General features: G+C 40.2%; 1 protein-coding gene across 9 annotated transcripts in view; it reads right to left on the bottom strand.

Moving 5' to 3' along the window:
* Positions 1-16,997, bottom strand: part of TTBK2 (tau tubulin kinase 2) — a 175,647-nt gene that overhangs the window by 20,293 nt on the left and 138,357 nt on the right. For all 9 annotated transcript variants that reach the window (XM_054532666.1, XM_054532665.1, XM_054532664.2 and 6 more), the window contains 3 exons: positions 16,198-16,414; positions 9,789-10,000; positions 7,896-8,484 (listed from right to left, as the gene is read on the bottom strand). In XM_054532666.1, the coding sequence (XP_054388641.1) occupies positions 7,896-8,484; positions 9,789-10,000; positions 16,198-16,414 (1,018 nt within the window). The remainder of the gene's footprint in view (positions 1-7,895; positions 8,485-9,788; positions 10,001-16,197; positions 16,415-16,997) is intronic.

The following is a 16,997-nucleotide window of genomic DNA, read 5'->3' on the forward strand; positions in this document are numbered from 1 at the left end:
TTTGCCAGCACTCAGGGCCAGCTGGCTCAGGCCAGCTCCTGGCAGATACACCCCCAGGCCAGCTGAGCAGCTGCACACCTGTGCCTTGGACCTGAGAAACAGCCTGCTGAGCCTGCCCCTGGCAGGTATGCCTCCCAGCCCAGCCCAGCAGCCATGAGCCCATGCCCCTGGCCAGAGTAACAGCACTGTGGCCCCAACCCCAGTGAGCCAGACTCCAAACTGGCTGACCCACTTGTGTGCACATGCAGACCCTGACCTGAGAAGCAGCCTGGTGAGACCACACCCAGAAAAACCATGCCAACACTGCCACAAACTCTCACCTTAGGCCACAGAGACACTTGCAAACATCACCAGCATGGTTTACAGCTGAAGAAATTGCATGAAAACTACATTATTGCATCCACCTAGCATCAAAGTGAAGGCACCACACCCAACTGATACCCCAAGACCCAAGTCTTTCCCTATGAAATCTACTCCATAAAATTTGGAGAGTCAACTGTTCTACCAGATGCATAGAAATCAACATAGGGACACATCAAACATGAAAAAGCAAGGAAATATGACACCACCCAAGAAATGATAATTCTCCAGTAAAAGACCCCAATCATAAGGAATTATACAAAATCCCAGAAAAAAATCTAAATAATAATTTTAAAGAAACTCAGTGACATATAAGAGAATAAAGATAGACAATTCAGTTAAATCAGAAAAACAATTCATGATTTCAATGAGAAATTCAACAGAAATAGATATCATAAAAAAGAACCAAAGAAATCTTAGCACTAAAGAATTAAATGGGCCGGGTGTGGTGGCTCACGCCTATAATCCCAACACTTTAGGAGGCCGAAGTGGGCAGATCACTTGAGGTCAGGAGCCTGAGACCAGCCTGGCCAACATGGTGAAACCCCGTCTCTACTAAAAATACAAAAATTAGCCAGGTGTGGTGGTGGGCACCTGTAATCCCAGCTACTCAGGAGGCTGAGGAAGGAGAATTGCTTGAACCAGCCGGCAGAGGTTGCAGTGAGCTGAGATCACGCCACTGCACTCCAGCCTGGGTGGCACAGCGAGACTCCATCTCAAAAAAAAAAAAAAAAAAAGAATTCAATGAATGAAATAAAAAATACAATTGAGAGCTTCAATAACAGACTAGACCAGGCAGAATTTCTGAATTCGAAGACAGGTCTTCTGAATAACTCAGGCAGACAAAAATAAAATTTTTTAATGAAGAAAACCTACAGGATCTACTAGATTTTCGGTATTTTATTTGTTTGCTTAACAAATAAAATAACTAGGAATAAATTTCACCAAAGAAGTGAAAGATCTCTACAAGTAAAACCAGAAAATACTAATGAAAGAAATTGAAGAGGACATACAATAAAATGGAAAGATATCTCATGCTCTTGTATTGGAAGAATTAATATTGCTAAATTAATAGTGTTTAAATGCCTATAGTATCTGAAGTGCTACAGAGTCAATGCAATCCCTATCAAAATACCAATGACATTTTTTGCAGAAATAGAAAAACAATCCGACCCCAAATAGCTAAAGCAATCCTAAGCAAAAATACAAAAGAAAACAAAACAAAAGTTGGAGGTATAACACTACCTAATTTCAAATTATACTACAAAGCTATAGTAACCAAAACAGCATGGTACTGGCATAAAAATAGACACATAGACCAACAGAACAGATCAGAGAATCCAGAAATAGATCCATTTATCTACAGCCAACTAAGTTTGACAAAGGCACCACAGCATTCACTGGGGAAAGAACAGTCTCTTCAATAAATGATGCTGGGAAAACTGGATATCCACATGCAGAACAATGAAACTAGACCCCCATCTCTCACCTTATATAAAAATCAGCTCAAAATGGATTAAAGACCTAAATGCAAGGCCTGAAACTAGAAAACTACTAGAAGAAAACATAGGGTAAATGTTTCAGAACACTGGTCTAGGAAAATACTTTATGAATAAGACCTCAAAAGCACAGGCAACAAAAACAAAAATAAATTGGATTATATCAAACTAAAAACCTTCTTCGCAGCAAAGGAAACAGTCAATAGAGTGAAAAGATAACCTACAAAATGGAAGAAAATATCTACAAACTATTCATCTAATGGGATTAATATCCAGAATATATAAGAAACTCAAATATCTCAACAGCCAAAAAAAAAAAAAAAAAAGAGAAAAGAAAAGAAAAGAAAAACATCTCATTAGAAAATGGGCAAATGATCTACACAGACATTTCTCAAAAGAAGATATACAAATGGCCAACAAATACATGAAAAAATGTTCAGTATCACTAGTCATCAGGGAAATGCAAATAAAAACCACAATGAGATATTTTATCACCCCAGTAAAAATGGCTATCATCAAAAAGACAAAAAATAACAAATGCTGGCAAGGATGCAGAGAAAAGAGAACTCTCAAATACAGTGTTGGTGGGTGATATGGTTTAGCTGTGTCCCCACCCAAATCTCATCTTGAATTCCCACATGTTGTGGGAAGGACCCAGTGGGAGGTAACTGAATCATAGGGGCAGGTCTTTCTCATGCTGTTCTCATGATAGTGAGTAAGTCTCATGAGATCTGATGGTTATTATAAGGGGGATTTTTCCTGCACAAGCTCTCTTTGCCGGCTGCCATCCATGTAAGATGTGACTTGCTCCTCCTTGCCTTCCACCATGATTGTGAGGCCTCCCCAGCCATGTGGAACTATAAGTCCAATTAAACCTCTTTCTTTTGTAAAGTGCTCAGTCTTGGGTATGTCTTTATCAGCAGTATGAAAACAGACTAATACAGTGGGAATGTAAACTAGTACAGTTACTACTATGGAGAAAAGTATGTAGGTTCCTCAAAAAACTACAAATAGAACTACCATACAATTCAGCAATCCCACTACTGGGAAGATCAGTATATTGAAGAGATATACGCACACTCACGTTTACTGCATCACTGTTCACAATAGCCAAGATATGGAATCAACCCAAGTGTACAACAACAGATGAGTGGATAAAGAAAATGTGATATATTGGCCGGGCACCGTGGCTCATGCCTGTAATCCCAGAATTTTGAAAGGCCAAGGCAGGTGGATCACCTGAGTTCAGAGTTCGAGACCGGACTGGCCAACATGGTGAAACTCACAGTAGACACTCAACAAATGTTACACACATGAGTGTATCAACCATTGCATGCTGAGGTTCCTTCCACAAAAATCTCCCAAGTGATATTCCAGTCTGTACTCAAGCACTTCACAAATGGGCTTTCTTTACTTTCCAGTGTAGTCCATCCAATCTCTGATCCTTTATGACTGTACATAGGTTGAAGTGTAATATCAAATACAATTCCAGAGATGTAATCTCATAGAAAAAAAAAACTTTCCTATGATTGTAATGACCAAATTTTCCAGATCAAAAATAGGAATTCATGGTCAGAGGACATTTGGCCACTCCCCAGTCAATATATATACATTCAACCCTCCTGCAAAATCCATTTTAAGAAGTTAAACAGATGGTAACCAACCCAAAAAGTCTTCACTTTTCACATTATTAAAGCACGCCTCTATTAACACATGTGTGGCTCACTCCTGTGTCAGTGGAGACTCTGAATAACTCCATGAGCTTTCACACAGTCACTGCAGTTTATACAAGGGATCCAGATAAGCAAAGCGTGCCTCGCCAGGAAAGCCATATGGAACTATTTCTTTTTTTTTTCTTTCCTTTTTTTTTTTTTTTGACACAGAGTCTTGCTCTGTCGCCCAGGCTGGAGTGCAGCGGCGCGATCTCGGCTCACTGCAACCTCCGCCTCCCGGGTTTTTAAGCAATTCTCTGCCTCAGCCTCCGGAGTAGCCGGGACTATAGGTGCTGCCACCACGCCTGGCTAGTTTTTTGTATTTTTAGTAGAGACGGGGTTTCACCATCTTGGCCAGGCTGGTCTTGAGCTCCTGACCTCGTGATCCACACGCCTCAGCCTCCCAAAGTGCTGGGATTACAGGTGTGAGCCACCGCGCCCGGCCTGAAGCATTCCTTAACCTTCCCAGAAAGATTTTTAATTACCATGCTAAAAAAAAATTAGAAAATAAAAGTTGAGAAAATAAAGATATCCAAAATTCTACTCCTAAGTCCTAGGCAGATATGTCTGTGTCCTCATTCCTGTAAACAGCCCCACTACAATCACTTCAGGTTGTTTAAGATAACTGTTTAGATGTAAGTTTTCATTGCCAACCCGACAGGTTGGTGCCAACTTGTTATCCCTGAAGTATAGCGTAAAGCCTGGAACTTAGCAGATACTTCACAGGTATGAAGAAATAAACATAATTAAGGCAATACAACTAACTGCTAATTTAAATTTTATTAGTGCTAGTATTGGTGGTCCTGTAAATACAGTCAGAGGAATTCTCTCAATAGATGTTGGCTAACAGATTATTAAAAATACTGCTACTCTTCTTCTTTTGGTCCTGCTCCTTCTTTGTGCATTATTTTAAAACCCCTTTCCTCTTCTCGATCTCTAAGAAACAAGCCAATCAGGAAAGTCTTTCAGTATGTTGGCAATGCCCTGGTGTAGGGACAGAAGACTGGTGTAAGGTGTAATCTCCTGGCATGAGGGACGGAACACCAAGTCTAGTCTATCAGCGTCTGACTCTTCATGGATTCTCCCTGTCCTGAGGCTTAGTGCCCTCGGTACAAAAAGAGAAAACAATATTCCCTCTGCTTGTTCCATGGAGTTGCAGTTAAGATCAAATAGGGAAGTATTCTGTAAAATATAAACGTAAGGTAATATGGTAGACAGCTTCTAAAATGGTTCCCAATGACCCAGAGGTGTGTCCTGGTATTCACACCCTCGTATAGACCCTCATACATTGTACAGCGTTGGTCTTTGTGACTAATAGAATATGGCAGAAGTGATGGTATGTCCCTTCTGAGACAGATTAGAAAAGACACTGTGGCTTCTATCTCGGTGGGGATGCATTCTCTTCACCTCTCTTCCCCCATCTCTGTCTCTTTCTCACCTCACTCACTGGGAAAGCCAGATGTCATGTCAACTATGGAGAGGCCCAAATGGGGAGGAACTAGAGCCTCTGGCTAACAGCCAGTAAGGAACTGAGGCCTGCCAACAGTCATGTGAGTGAGCTTGGAAGTGGATCTTCCCTTTCCAGCCAAACTTTTAAATTGATTTTAACCCTGGCTGAGAGCTTGACATCAGCCTCATGAGAGACCACGCATGAGCTAGAACCACTGAACTAAGCCACTCTTGCATTTCTAGCTCCAAGAAATTGTGTGAAATAATGATTGTTGTTTAACGATGCTAAATTTGGGCTAATTTGTTACACAGCAATAGCAATGGATAACATATGGGTTATGTTACTAGAGCCCAGCCACATTTACACTGTTTCTAAAGGTAATATTAAAATGAAGCACTGGCTAGGCAGATTATAGAAAGTGGCTCATGTCTATAATCCCAAGATTATGGACAGGCTGAGGTAGGAGAATCTCTGGACCCCAGCAGTTTGAGACCAGTCTGGGCAACACAGTGGGACCCTGTCTTACAAAAGATTGAAAATTAGCCAGGTGTAGGAGCTCACACCTGTAATCCCAGCACTTTGGGAGGCCAATGTGGGAGGACCACTTGAACACAGGAATTTGAGACCAGTCTGGGCATCATGGCAAAACCCTGTCTGTACAAAACAACAACAACAACAACAACAGCCCCATTACAAATCACTTCAGGTTGTTTAAGGTAACTGTTTAGATGTAAGTTTTCATTGCCAACCTGACAGGTTGGTGCCAACTTGCTATCCCTGAAATACAGCAAAATTAGCTGGGTGTGGTGACTCATGCCTGTAGTCCTAGTGACTTGGGACGCTGGCATGGGAGGATCACTAGAGCCCAGGAGCTCAAGGTTACAGTAAGGTATGATCGTTCCACTGTGCTACACAGCCTGGGTGACTGAGGAAGACCTTGCCTCTAAAATAGAAACAAAAAACTGAGAAATAAGTATACAATTGATGCAGCTGACATTTCATTAGAGACTTTCAATTAATACAAAAAAATTAGCCGGGCTTGGTGGTGGGCACCTGTAATTCCAGCTACTTGGGAGGCTGAGGCAGGAGAATCACTTGAACCCAGAAGGCGGAGGTTGCAGTGAACCAAGATCGCACCACTGCGCTCCAACCTGGGCAACAGAGTGAGACTGCGTCTCAGTAAAGAAAGAAAGAAAGAAAGAAAAATAATTCAAAGATATCTAAAAATAAGGTCAAACATCACATACATGAACGCAAGCCTATCAACAACTTGTCAGAGAAAACACTGCAGTAGTGTAAGAGAACCATGAGCACAATCTTTGTAAACAGGACAGCATCAAGAGAGGGCAAAAAATACCAGGAGAAATGGAGCAAAGGTTTTAGAAAGCCTCCACGAAGGGAGGCACAGCACAGTGCTGCTGGAAACATGCTAGAGCAAAAGTTAGTACACAGCATGATAGAGTCAAAGAACAAAGTGAACCTGGGAAGGTGGAAAGAGTGGATGAATGGAAAGAGGAAAGGTGGGTTGGGAGAAAGGATGGAGCAGAGAGGGAGGGAGTTAGTAGTTACCTACCTCTAGCCCACATGATAGCTTTGTACAGTTTGGAAAAGAATGCCCTTCCAAAAGGAAACAGCCCTGTGCCAAGATGCACAGTTTGGAAAGCAAAGTCTGGGGTAGATTTCAGCTCTAATTCGTTTCCTGGCTAGATTCCTTTATGCCGTGAACAACCTGCCTAACTATACAAAGCAGTCCCGGGAAAGAGGGACCTGCTAACTAACTCTGGTGAAGAAGCAGGCAGGCCTTTATTTCCCTATTTTGGAGCACAGGCAAATTTCTCAGAACTGTACACAAAATGTATTTTCACCGGTATCTTTTCCCACTGTTTTGCACCTGATGTGGAATTGTGTTCTAATAGAAAACATTTCAGTTTGGGGAACAATGCTGTTTCTGGTGAGTTGCAGGGGTGGGGGGGACTGCTAGATGATTATGGAATTTAAGGAAACCTGGTAGCTCTCATCACATAAGGATAGATGTACCTGTGGGTACATCTATCTAAGATTTGTGTTCACAGTTACTTATTTAGCCTGGGGGCTTTTCATGGCTTTGCTTGGCCATCTCTGGCTTTTCTGGGGCTCCTCCTCACACAGTCACCGGGGGCACCACTGCTTACTGGTAACAGGGTAACAGGCTTCTCCAGCTGAACGCCCAAAACTGAAAATAAACAATAGTGGTTCCTCAAAAGTTTCCTTTGCAGAAGACCTGTATCATAAATGCCGCCTCTACCTGCTTGTTAAAATGAGGATTCCTGAGCACACTCTTCCCCAGACCTACTAAAACAAAAGTTCTGGAAGTGAGGCCTGGGACTCTGCATTTTGAACAGTGGCCATCAATGTTAGAAAATGACTGTTTAACAGGAATGTGAAATATGAGAAATTCCTGGGTGGACTTTATGAAAGAGAAAGGGAATTAAAGGCTCAGGCCTCCCAACAGTGTACAGTGTGAAGAACAAACCATGAATGGTTAAATATATGCCTTCCTCAGTAAATGTATAGTAAAAATTGCTAGGAACTTTAAAAAATTGTAGCATATATAAACACAGAGAGCTAGCGCTTGTAGTCTAATTAAAAATGTTATTCTAAAATTAGGTTATAATGACATTTCACGTATTGAGTTTGATATAATAAAAGAAGACCTCACTTTTTGAAAAATTTCATATTGGAGGGTTGACTATAGAACTTAGTACAAAATGACTCCCTGGGCCATCTGCAAAATTTAGGCCTCTACTGAAGAATCTTAGTTGATCAACTGTTAGTCCTTTCTTAATAGCACCTTGAGTGGATAACAGAGAATAATAATAAAAACAAATTTCTTACCGCTGTAAGGGGTCCTTCTGCCTGCGCCTCCATTAGACTTGTGGGCGTAGCTGCAATAAACTGACTAGCAGCCCCAGGCTGGAGTTCCAGCCTATCTGTATATTGTTCTGAAGCAGCAGTAGGAGGACCCTCTGCAGAAAGTGCTAACACCACACCTGAGGTTTCCTTCTTTAAATGATCATTTTCTGCCCAAGGACCTAACTGGAGCTTTTCATCTTGAGGTGATGCCTCCAGGACTTGAAGTACTTCAGGCTCCTCATCAGAAGGACTTCCAGTTGTTTTATGTCCTACAGCCTCATTTGTCCTAAAATCCTGAAGGTCCTGCTCCTTGTCCACAATCACCCATTCTTTGGAATCAATTTCTTGCTTGCAAGAGCTCAGGTTAACAGCTATAAATCCATTGCTGCCACCACCATCTGCCTGCTCAGGGGTGTTGGCAGAAGCAGGCTTGGAGGCATCTGGAAGATATTCTTCATCATAGTGCCAGATGTGGTCAGTACGGGACACAGCAGGAACGCAAGGCTTATGCAGCAGAGCAGGGAGAATAGATTCTTTTCCTGCACTGGTACCTTTCTGCATTTTCTCCAGGCTTAAGGAAATGGAAAGAAGTTACTCAACTGTCCTAAGGAAACATTTATTATATAATATATAAGCTCCATACAGAACTAATATGGACACAAAGATGAGAGAAAAAAAGATAGATAAAGCACAAGGAAAGTTTCACAGCATTGATAATGCTCTTCTCTACCTGCCACATCCTGCTTTGGAAGATGGAGCTCAGTTCTTTCCTCGGCAAGGCCCTTTTTAGTTCCCTTCTTTTGTCAAACCAACTTTTTATTGAACTAAGCATTTATCCCTATTGTATGTTGATATTTATTCTCAATATGAGCCACAACTCAAAATGTGTAAACCAATGCCCCATCGATCCTTTTGATCATGTGAGCATGTAGACATGTGCTTACATAACATAGCTATGAATGATTAACATGTGAGGAAGAACACACATATGTGAAGGATTGTTTAAAATGGACGCCAGATTGGAGTAGGCCAGAAGAGGCTGAATTGTCTTGGGAAACAGTAATTACCATCTTAGTCAAATTCACAGTCCCTCTAACCTCATATTTCATTACCAATAGTAGCCACTAGAGATGAACCATTGAAGGGCATGACTACTATTAAAGGAAATTAGGTCTCAATACTGCGAATACTACTGAAGTTTCTATAATTCATAAATACATCCCACACTTTTTACATTTCTGTCTTCTGTTATCAAAATTTGTTGTAGGGATAATGTGCCTCAAAACCATGCACTACAATCTTTACCTATGTATAGATCTCTCAAGTTTCACCTTCCTTTCTCTCTAGGTAGACTGCAAACTCTCGAGGGCAAGCATGATATACTTATTGGTGTCTATTTTCCTACAGTATCTTACTCCTAGAAGGTCTTCACTAAAGCGAATTGAACTGACTGTCCCTTGTGTATAAATTACTTTTTCCCCTCCTTTATGTATTCCCCTCATCTCTGCCTAATGCCATCTTTATCATGCCCTCTCCAACACTACACTGTTGTGTGGAAGAGATTACTTTGTAAACAAAGTTACTGTAAAAATGTTCATTTAACTTGTACCTAGTGTTAGGAAGTTATCAGCCCTACTGCTCAGCTTCCAAAGCCAAAGGATATGCTATAGAATTTATAATAATTAAGAATCAGGATAATAATAATTAAAAACATGGATGAAAATTAGAGCTTAATAGACTCAGTGTTACAAAAATGCAAGAATTTCTTATTTGAAAGACTTTATGTAACAGAAATATACAATAATAACAACAACAACAACAACAATAATAATGGTACCTTAGAAGCTTTAAAAAGAAAAATACACTATTTTATACCAGGTCTCAAGGAACTTGTCAGTGTCTGGCTTTGGCTCCAGGGTCAGACGTTTTTCGAGCTCAAAGCTGTGGATGGAACGTAACTTTCGCACCAATGGAATATCTCTGTCTGGCTGAGTAATCTCTGAGCGGACACGAATTGGTGACCCAAGGCTTGGAGCATTGAGAAGACCATTTGCCTGGCCATGGCTATTCTCCTCTTCAGTAGCAGCCTATCCAAAATATAAAATAAAACCATGAAAAACATTCTAGGCAACACACATGAGAGGAATCATTGAAGCCTTTCAAAATAACATAAATAAATGATTAGATGTGTTTTCAGACGATTAGGATATTTTGGCTAGTTTACTTCATTACATTTTTATCTATTAACTCTTCATTAAATGTGTGTTCTTAATTTATACTCAGTTTCAGTGTTATTTTAGTTTTTTAAAATACTTTTGGCACAAACGTAAATAATCTAAAAATGTTTAACAGACTTGGATTTTTGAATTATGTCTGACTTGAGGCTTGTAGTATCCCATTCCACTAACCTGAAACTGAAACCTGGAAAGGATGTTCCCTTTGAGACATAAGTGGTCTCACAAGTTAGGAGAGGCTGCCAAGCCAGAGTCGCTATATCTCTTTTCTCATTCTCCCTCTAAAAACAAAAAACAACAAAAAGCCTGGGGGCCAGACTACTAAGGAGCTGAGGCAGAGGAGAAGGAGGATGAGTGTGAGGCAGCTCAGGGGGTGGGACTGTTTAAGTACAGGTGCCTACAGCAGCACATTGTCAGGGAAACTAAGCCTTATATAAGCAGTGTTGTGACAGAGGGAAGTCTGGGACATCTACTCTGATTAGAGACCCTCAAGAGGATGCCTAATTGGCTCAAATTGGTGATACACTCAGGGTAGCAGCAGAAACACAAGCCAGTCTTCCTTGAAGGAAGGTTTCCCCAAACCCCAATTTTGGTCTCCAGAACTCCCATCAATTATTAATTAATTAGCCAAAAAAAAAAAAAAGAGAGAATCAATACATGAGAAGGCATGCTACCATGATTGACACAACAGAAATAATAGTCAAAATTAAGAAAAACATTTAAAACTCCCAAATATTTCAGATATTGAACTGGTTCCAATACAAAATATAGACCAGCTATGCATAAATGTTTAAATAAATAAAGGTTATTATAGCAAAGATCAACAAAGGGTTATTTGGAATTAAATGACTGATTAACTTAATATTTAATATTAAATTAACAAGTTAAACAGCAAGTAAGTAAAAAAAAAAAAAAGGTTGAAATTATTAATTAGTGAATTGGAAGACACAGCCAAAGAAATTACCTAGAATAAAAAACAGCAAGATAGGCCGGGCGTGGTGGCTCACATCTGTAACCCCAGCACTTTGGGAGGCCAAGGAGGGTGGGTCACAAGGTCAGGAGCTGGAGACTAGCCTGGTCAACATAGTAAAACTCCATCTCTACTAAAAATACAAAAAAAATTAGCTGGGTGTGGTGGCACATGCCTGTAATCCCAGCTACTCGGGAAGCTGAGGCAGGAGAATCACTTGAACCCAGGAGACGGAGGTTGCGGTGAGCCGACGTCATGCCATTGCACTCCAGCCTGGGCAAGAGACCAAGATTCCATCTCAAAAAAACAAAAACAAAACACAAAACAAAGCAAACCCAGCAAGATAAGAAGAAAATTATGAAAAAAGGTATTAAGAGATATGATGGATACAATAAAAAGCCATAACATATGTCTAACTGGAGTCCTAGAAAGAGATAATAGAAAGAATGAAGAGGTAGTAACATTTAGATACAGAATGGCTGTTATTTCCCAGAACATATTTTTATACAAAAATATGAATAAAAATATTCAAGGGACACAAGATATCCCAAGCCAGATAAACAAAAATAAATATATGCTTAGAAACATCATGGTGAAAACACAGAACACAACAGACAAGAACAAGAACTAAGAAGTAGCTGGGAAGGAAAGATGAAGATGGGGGAAACAATCACTTAAAAAGAAAAAAACAATTAGAACGACAGTAAGTTTCTGAACACCAATGACTGAAGCCAGAGGAAAAATAACTATCAATAGAAAACTTTATATTTGGGCTAGGCATGGCGGCTCACACCTGTAATCCCAGCACTTTGGGAGGGAGGTGGGTGAATCACTTGAGGCCAGGAGTTCAAGACCAGCCTGGCCAATACGGTAAAACCCTGTCTCTAATAAAAATACACACAAAAAATTAGCCAGGTGTGGTGGCGCATGCCTGTGGTCCCGGCTACTCGGGAGGCTGAGGCAGGAGAATTGCTTTAACCCAGGAGGTGGAGGCTGAAGTAAGCCGAGATCGCACCACTGCACTCCAGCCTGGGCAACAAAGCAAAACCCTGTCTCAAAAAAAAAAAAAAAAGAAAAGAAAAGAAAACAAACAAACCAAAAAAACCCCCAACTTTATATTCGGCATAATCTTGAAAGAATGAAGCTAAAATAAGTACATTTATAGATAAGAAAATACATTTATAGAAAGAGTCCTCTACCAAAAGACCCGAGGTAAAGGAACTTCTGAAGGAAATATTTCCGGAAGAAAGATGAGCCAAAGACTTTCAGAAATGAAAGGAAATGGTAAACGTCTTTGAAAGTCCATATAAACATTACTTGTATAAAAGAACAACATTAATAATCCAATTCAAGGCTGGGCCTGGTGGCTCACGCCTGTAATCCCAGCATTTTGTGAGGTCGAGGCAGGTGAATTACTTGAGGCCAGGAGTTCAAGACTTAGCCTGGCCAATACACGGTGAAACCCCGTCTCTACCAAAAATACAAAAAATTAGCCGGGTGTGGTGGCACGTGCCTGTACTCCCAGCCACATGGGAGGACGAGGCATGAGAATCACAACCCGGGAGGCGGAGGTTGTAGTGAGCTGAGATCGCACCACTGCACTCCAGCCTAGGTGACAGAGAGAGACTCTGTCTCAAAAAATAAATAAAATAAATAATAATCTAATTCAAGTCATTATTTTTTGTTGTTGTCTGTTTGAGACAGAGTCTCACTCTGTCACCTAGGCTGGAGTGCAGTGGCACAATCTTGGCTCACTGCAGCTTCTCCTTCCAGGTTCAAGCGATCCTCCACCCTCAGCCTCCCAAGTACCTGGGACTACAGGCACATGCCAACATGCCCGGCTAACTTTTTTTTTTTTTTTGGTAGAGACAGGGTTTTGCCATGTTGCCCAGACTGGTCTCGAACTCCTGGGCTCTAGTGTTCCTCCCACCTTGGCCCCCCGAAGTGCTGGGATTACGGGTGTGAGCCACTGTGTCAGGGCAAGTCATTCTTTTTCTTTTTTTTTTAAAGAAAGAATTAAAATTAGAAGAGTACTAAAATGTTGGGAGAAGGGTGAATGAAGTTAAAATGTTCTATAGTCCTTGCAGTATCAGAAAGGTGGTTAAGATATTGCTTAATTTTAGACTTTTAAGTTAAAAATAATTGGGAAATTTCAAGGACAACTACCAAGAGAACAGAATTAGAATGTTTAAATTCCCAATAAGTACAAAGAGAAAACAGAAGACGAAAAATACCAACAAAATCTGTAATGAAAAGAAAGGCGGGAAAAAGGCATTAAAAAACTGAATAGAAATTTAAAAGAGAAGAGAAACAAGTTCATATAAAAATAATTTGGCTGGGCATTGTGGCTTGTGCCTGTAATCGTACCACTTTGGGAGGCTGAGGCGGACAGATCACCTCAGGTCAGGAGTTCGAGACCATCCTGGCCAACATGGCAAAACCCACACTACTAAAAATACAAAAATTATCCAGGCGTGGTGGCAGGTGCCTGTAATTTCAGCTACTTGGGAGGCTGAGGCAGGAGAATCACTTGAACCCGGGAGGCAGAGGTTGCAGTGAGCCGAGATCATGTCACTGCACTCCAGACTGGGTGACAGAGCGAGACTCTGTCTCAGAAAATAAATACATAAATACAATAATAATTCTAAATGTAAATCAATTAAACTGACTAATTAAAACATAAAGACGTAAGATTGACCACTTATATTCCACTTAACAAAAGTCACAACAGAATACAGATGAGAAAAAATAGAAAGATAAAGGCAGAAAAAAGATACACCATGCATGTACTACCCAAAAGAAAGTTGGCATGACTGTATTAACATCTGACAAAATAGGCTTTAATGCTAGAAAAAAAAAATAGTAGGAACAGAATAGAAATAGTCACTATATAAAGAAAAACAAAACTTTTAATCACCTGGCAGATGTAAAAACTCTAAACTTGTATGCACCTAATAACTCATGGATGAAAAACATCATTGTGGAAAAATATTTAGAACAGAATGAGAATGAAAATACAACACACCAAAACTTTTGCAATACAGTAACAGAGATATTTATTACCTTCTTTCTGCTTGTCTTAGCTTATTCTGCTGCTTCTTTTTCTACTTTCTTGAGGTAGGATTTAGACTATTGATGTAAAACCTTATCTTTCCTAATGTAAGTATTTAGTGCTATACACTTCTCTCTCAGTACTGCTTTAGCTGCCTCCCAAACATTTTGATATGCTGTAGTTTCAATCTCATTCAATTCTATGTAAATTAAAAAAATTTTCCTTTAAGGCTTCCTCTCTGACCCATGGATTATACAGAAATATGCTGTATAATTTCCAAGTGTTTAGAGATTTTCCTGTTGTCTTTATGTCACTGATTACTAGATTAACTCCATTATTTTCAGAGAACATAGTATGTGTGATTTCAATTATTTAAACCTATTAAGGTTTGTTTTGTAGCTCTGCTTTTATGGAATCTAACCTAAGACAGTGGTTACCTCAGTGGGGATAGGGTAGAAGCATAAATATAGAAGGAATATGTTAAAATATTCTAGTTCTTGGGGCAGATGGTGGATTCACATGCTTATATTACTATGCTTTGACATGACATATATAAAATCTTTTATATATAGTATAAGTAGATTTTAAAAGATAAATATAGCTGTTTTGAATTTTTCTCCTAGATGACCAATAAATTCCTAAAGTTACAAGCTCTATCCATGCACTTTTTCATGTATATATGTATATATATATTTTTTGAGGCGGAGTTTCGCTCTGTTACCCAGGCTGGAGTGCAGTGGCATGATCTTGGCTCACTGCAACCTCCACCTCTCAGGTTCAAGCAATTCTCCTGCCTCAGCTTCCCAAGTAGCTGGGATTACAGGCACCCATCACCACACCTTCCTAATTTTTGTATTTTTAGTAGAGACAGGGTTTCACCATGTTGGCCAGGCTGGTCTTGAACTCGACTTCAGGTGATCCACCCACCTTGGCCTCCCAAAGTGCTAGGATTACAGGTGTGAGCCACCATGCCTGGCCCTCATGTACATATTTTTACTTATACTTCTACTTCAACCACTTCTTCCATAAGGCATGTTCCCAACTCCCACCCCATCTGCATGCATTTTAATTCTTTTTAATGTTTTGCACAATGTTCTGTCTTGTATTATATTTGCTTGTGCAGCTACATATCTACCCGAAGAGACCGTAAGGTCCTTAAAGGTAAAAGATGTATCTTAAACTGCACAGCACCTAGCATAGTAAATTGTCTTCAACATTTAGCTTAATGCTTTATCCAGATGTTCAAAATGAGAGCTTGTAATGTACAGCACTATACATTATAAATTCAATAAACTGCACATCACCATGATAACAAATAATGAACTTAGGGTCAAAACTATCTACCATTCAAATTTCACTGAGATTAACTAGTGATAGTGGGTAAGAGACAGAAACTAAAGTAACTAAGATCTCCTATGTCAAGTGCCACTTCATTCTCTCACATACACAGATATCCATATGGGCTGACAACTGAGAATGTCACTAGTGATTTTTTTTTTTTTGCTATAAGAACAGTTTGTTCCTGGTGCCATAAAGACAGCCACAGCTGATACTAGAAAAATCTGACACTGACTCCCTGTCTACTTTCCACTACTCATTCCTGATTACTATTGGTCCAGATTGTGCTTTGTCAACAGCCAGATCACATTGTGGCATATCACATCGATCCAGAGATCATTTTGCAAATGACTCCCATGACTGAACATATACACCTGCTATAGTCTGAATGTTTGTGTCCCCCCAAAATTCACATGTTGAAATTCTAACTCCCAATGTGAGGGTATTAGGAGGTGGGCCCCTTGGGAGGTAATTAGGTCAAGAAGGCAGAGCCCTCATGAATGAGAGTGGTGTCCTTACAAAAGAGGCCCAAAAGAGATCCCTTTCCCCATCTACCACAGGAGGACTCAGCAAGGAGGAGCCACAAAACAGCCCTCACCAGACACCAAATCTGCCTAGCCTTCCTTCTTGGACTTCCCAGCCTTCTGAACTGTAAGAAATAAATTTCTGTTGTTTATAAGGTACTCATACCTTACAAATTCCAAGCTTTATCTTGTTTTTGTTGGCATCCATTTCTTCCCAAACATCCTTCTCCTGGGGACGGGGGTGTCCCAGAGATCCAGGCAATTTATCTGGTGACACACCAACAGGGATGCCATTTTCTCCATCGCTAAGCTGTTCATCTGGAAATACCTCATCTGTATTTTCTCGAAGCAAGTCTCCAGGGATGGGAGTGGCATTGGCAATTCTACATATGAAGGGAGGAAAAAAAGGCAAGAATCAAAAATTACTATGAGACTATCTTACATCATTTTATTTCTTCATGTAAATGAACTCCACACATAATTAAGAGAGTTTAAAAAAAAAAAAGCACCTTGAAAACTTAGGTTGGCCGGGCATGGTGGCTCACGCCTGTAATCCCAGCACTTTGGGAGGCTGAGGCAGGTAGATCACTTGAGGTCAGGAGTTCAAGACCAGCCTGGCCAACATGGTGAAACCCTGTCTCTACTAAAAATACAAACATTATCTGGGCGTGGTGGTGGGTGCCTGTAATCCCAGCTACTTACGAGGCTGAGGCAGGAGAATTGCTTGAATCCAGGAGGCGGAGGTTACAGTGAGCCGAGATTGCGCCACTGCACTCCAGCCTGGGTGACAGAGCGAGACTCCAGCTCAAAAAACAAAAAACAAAAAAACAAAAAAAAAAAGAAAAAGAAAAAAAGAAAAACTTAGGTCATGCCAATCCTACAAAATAAAACTTTAAAATTTTGATCAAATAGAATTTTCAAGCTGATTTTAAAATACAAATTCTAATAACACCCTAATTTGACAAT

The sequence above is a fragment of the Pongo abelii genome, chromosome 16 (assembly GCF_028885655.2).
Source record: "Pongo abelii isolate AG06213 chromosome 16, NHGRI_mPonAbe1-v2.0_pri, whole genome shotgun sequence".
Taxonomy (NCBI): Eukaryota; Metazoa; Chordata; class Mammalia; order Primates; family Hominidae; genus Pongo; species Pongo abelii.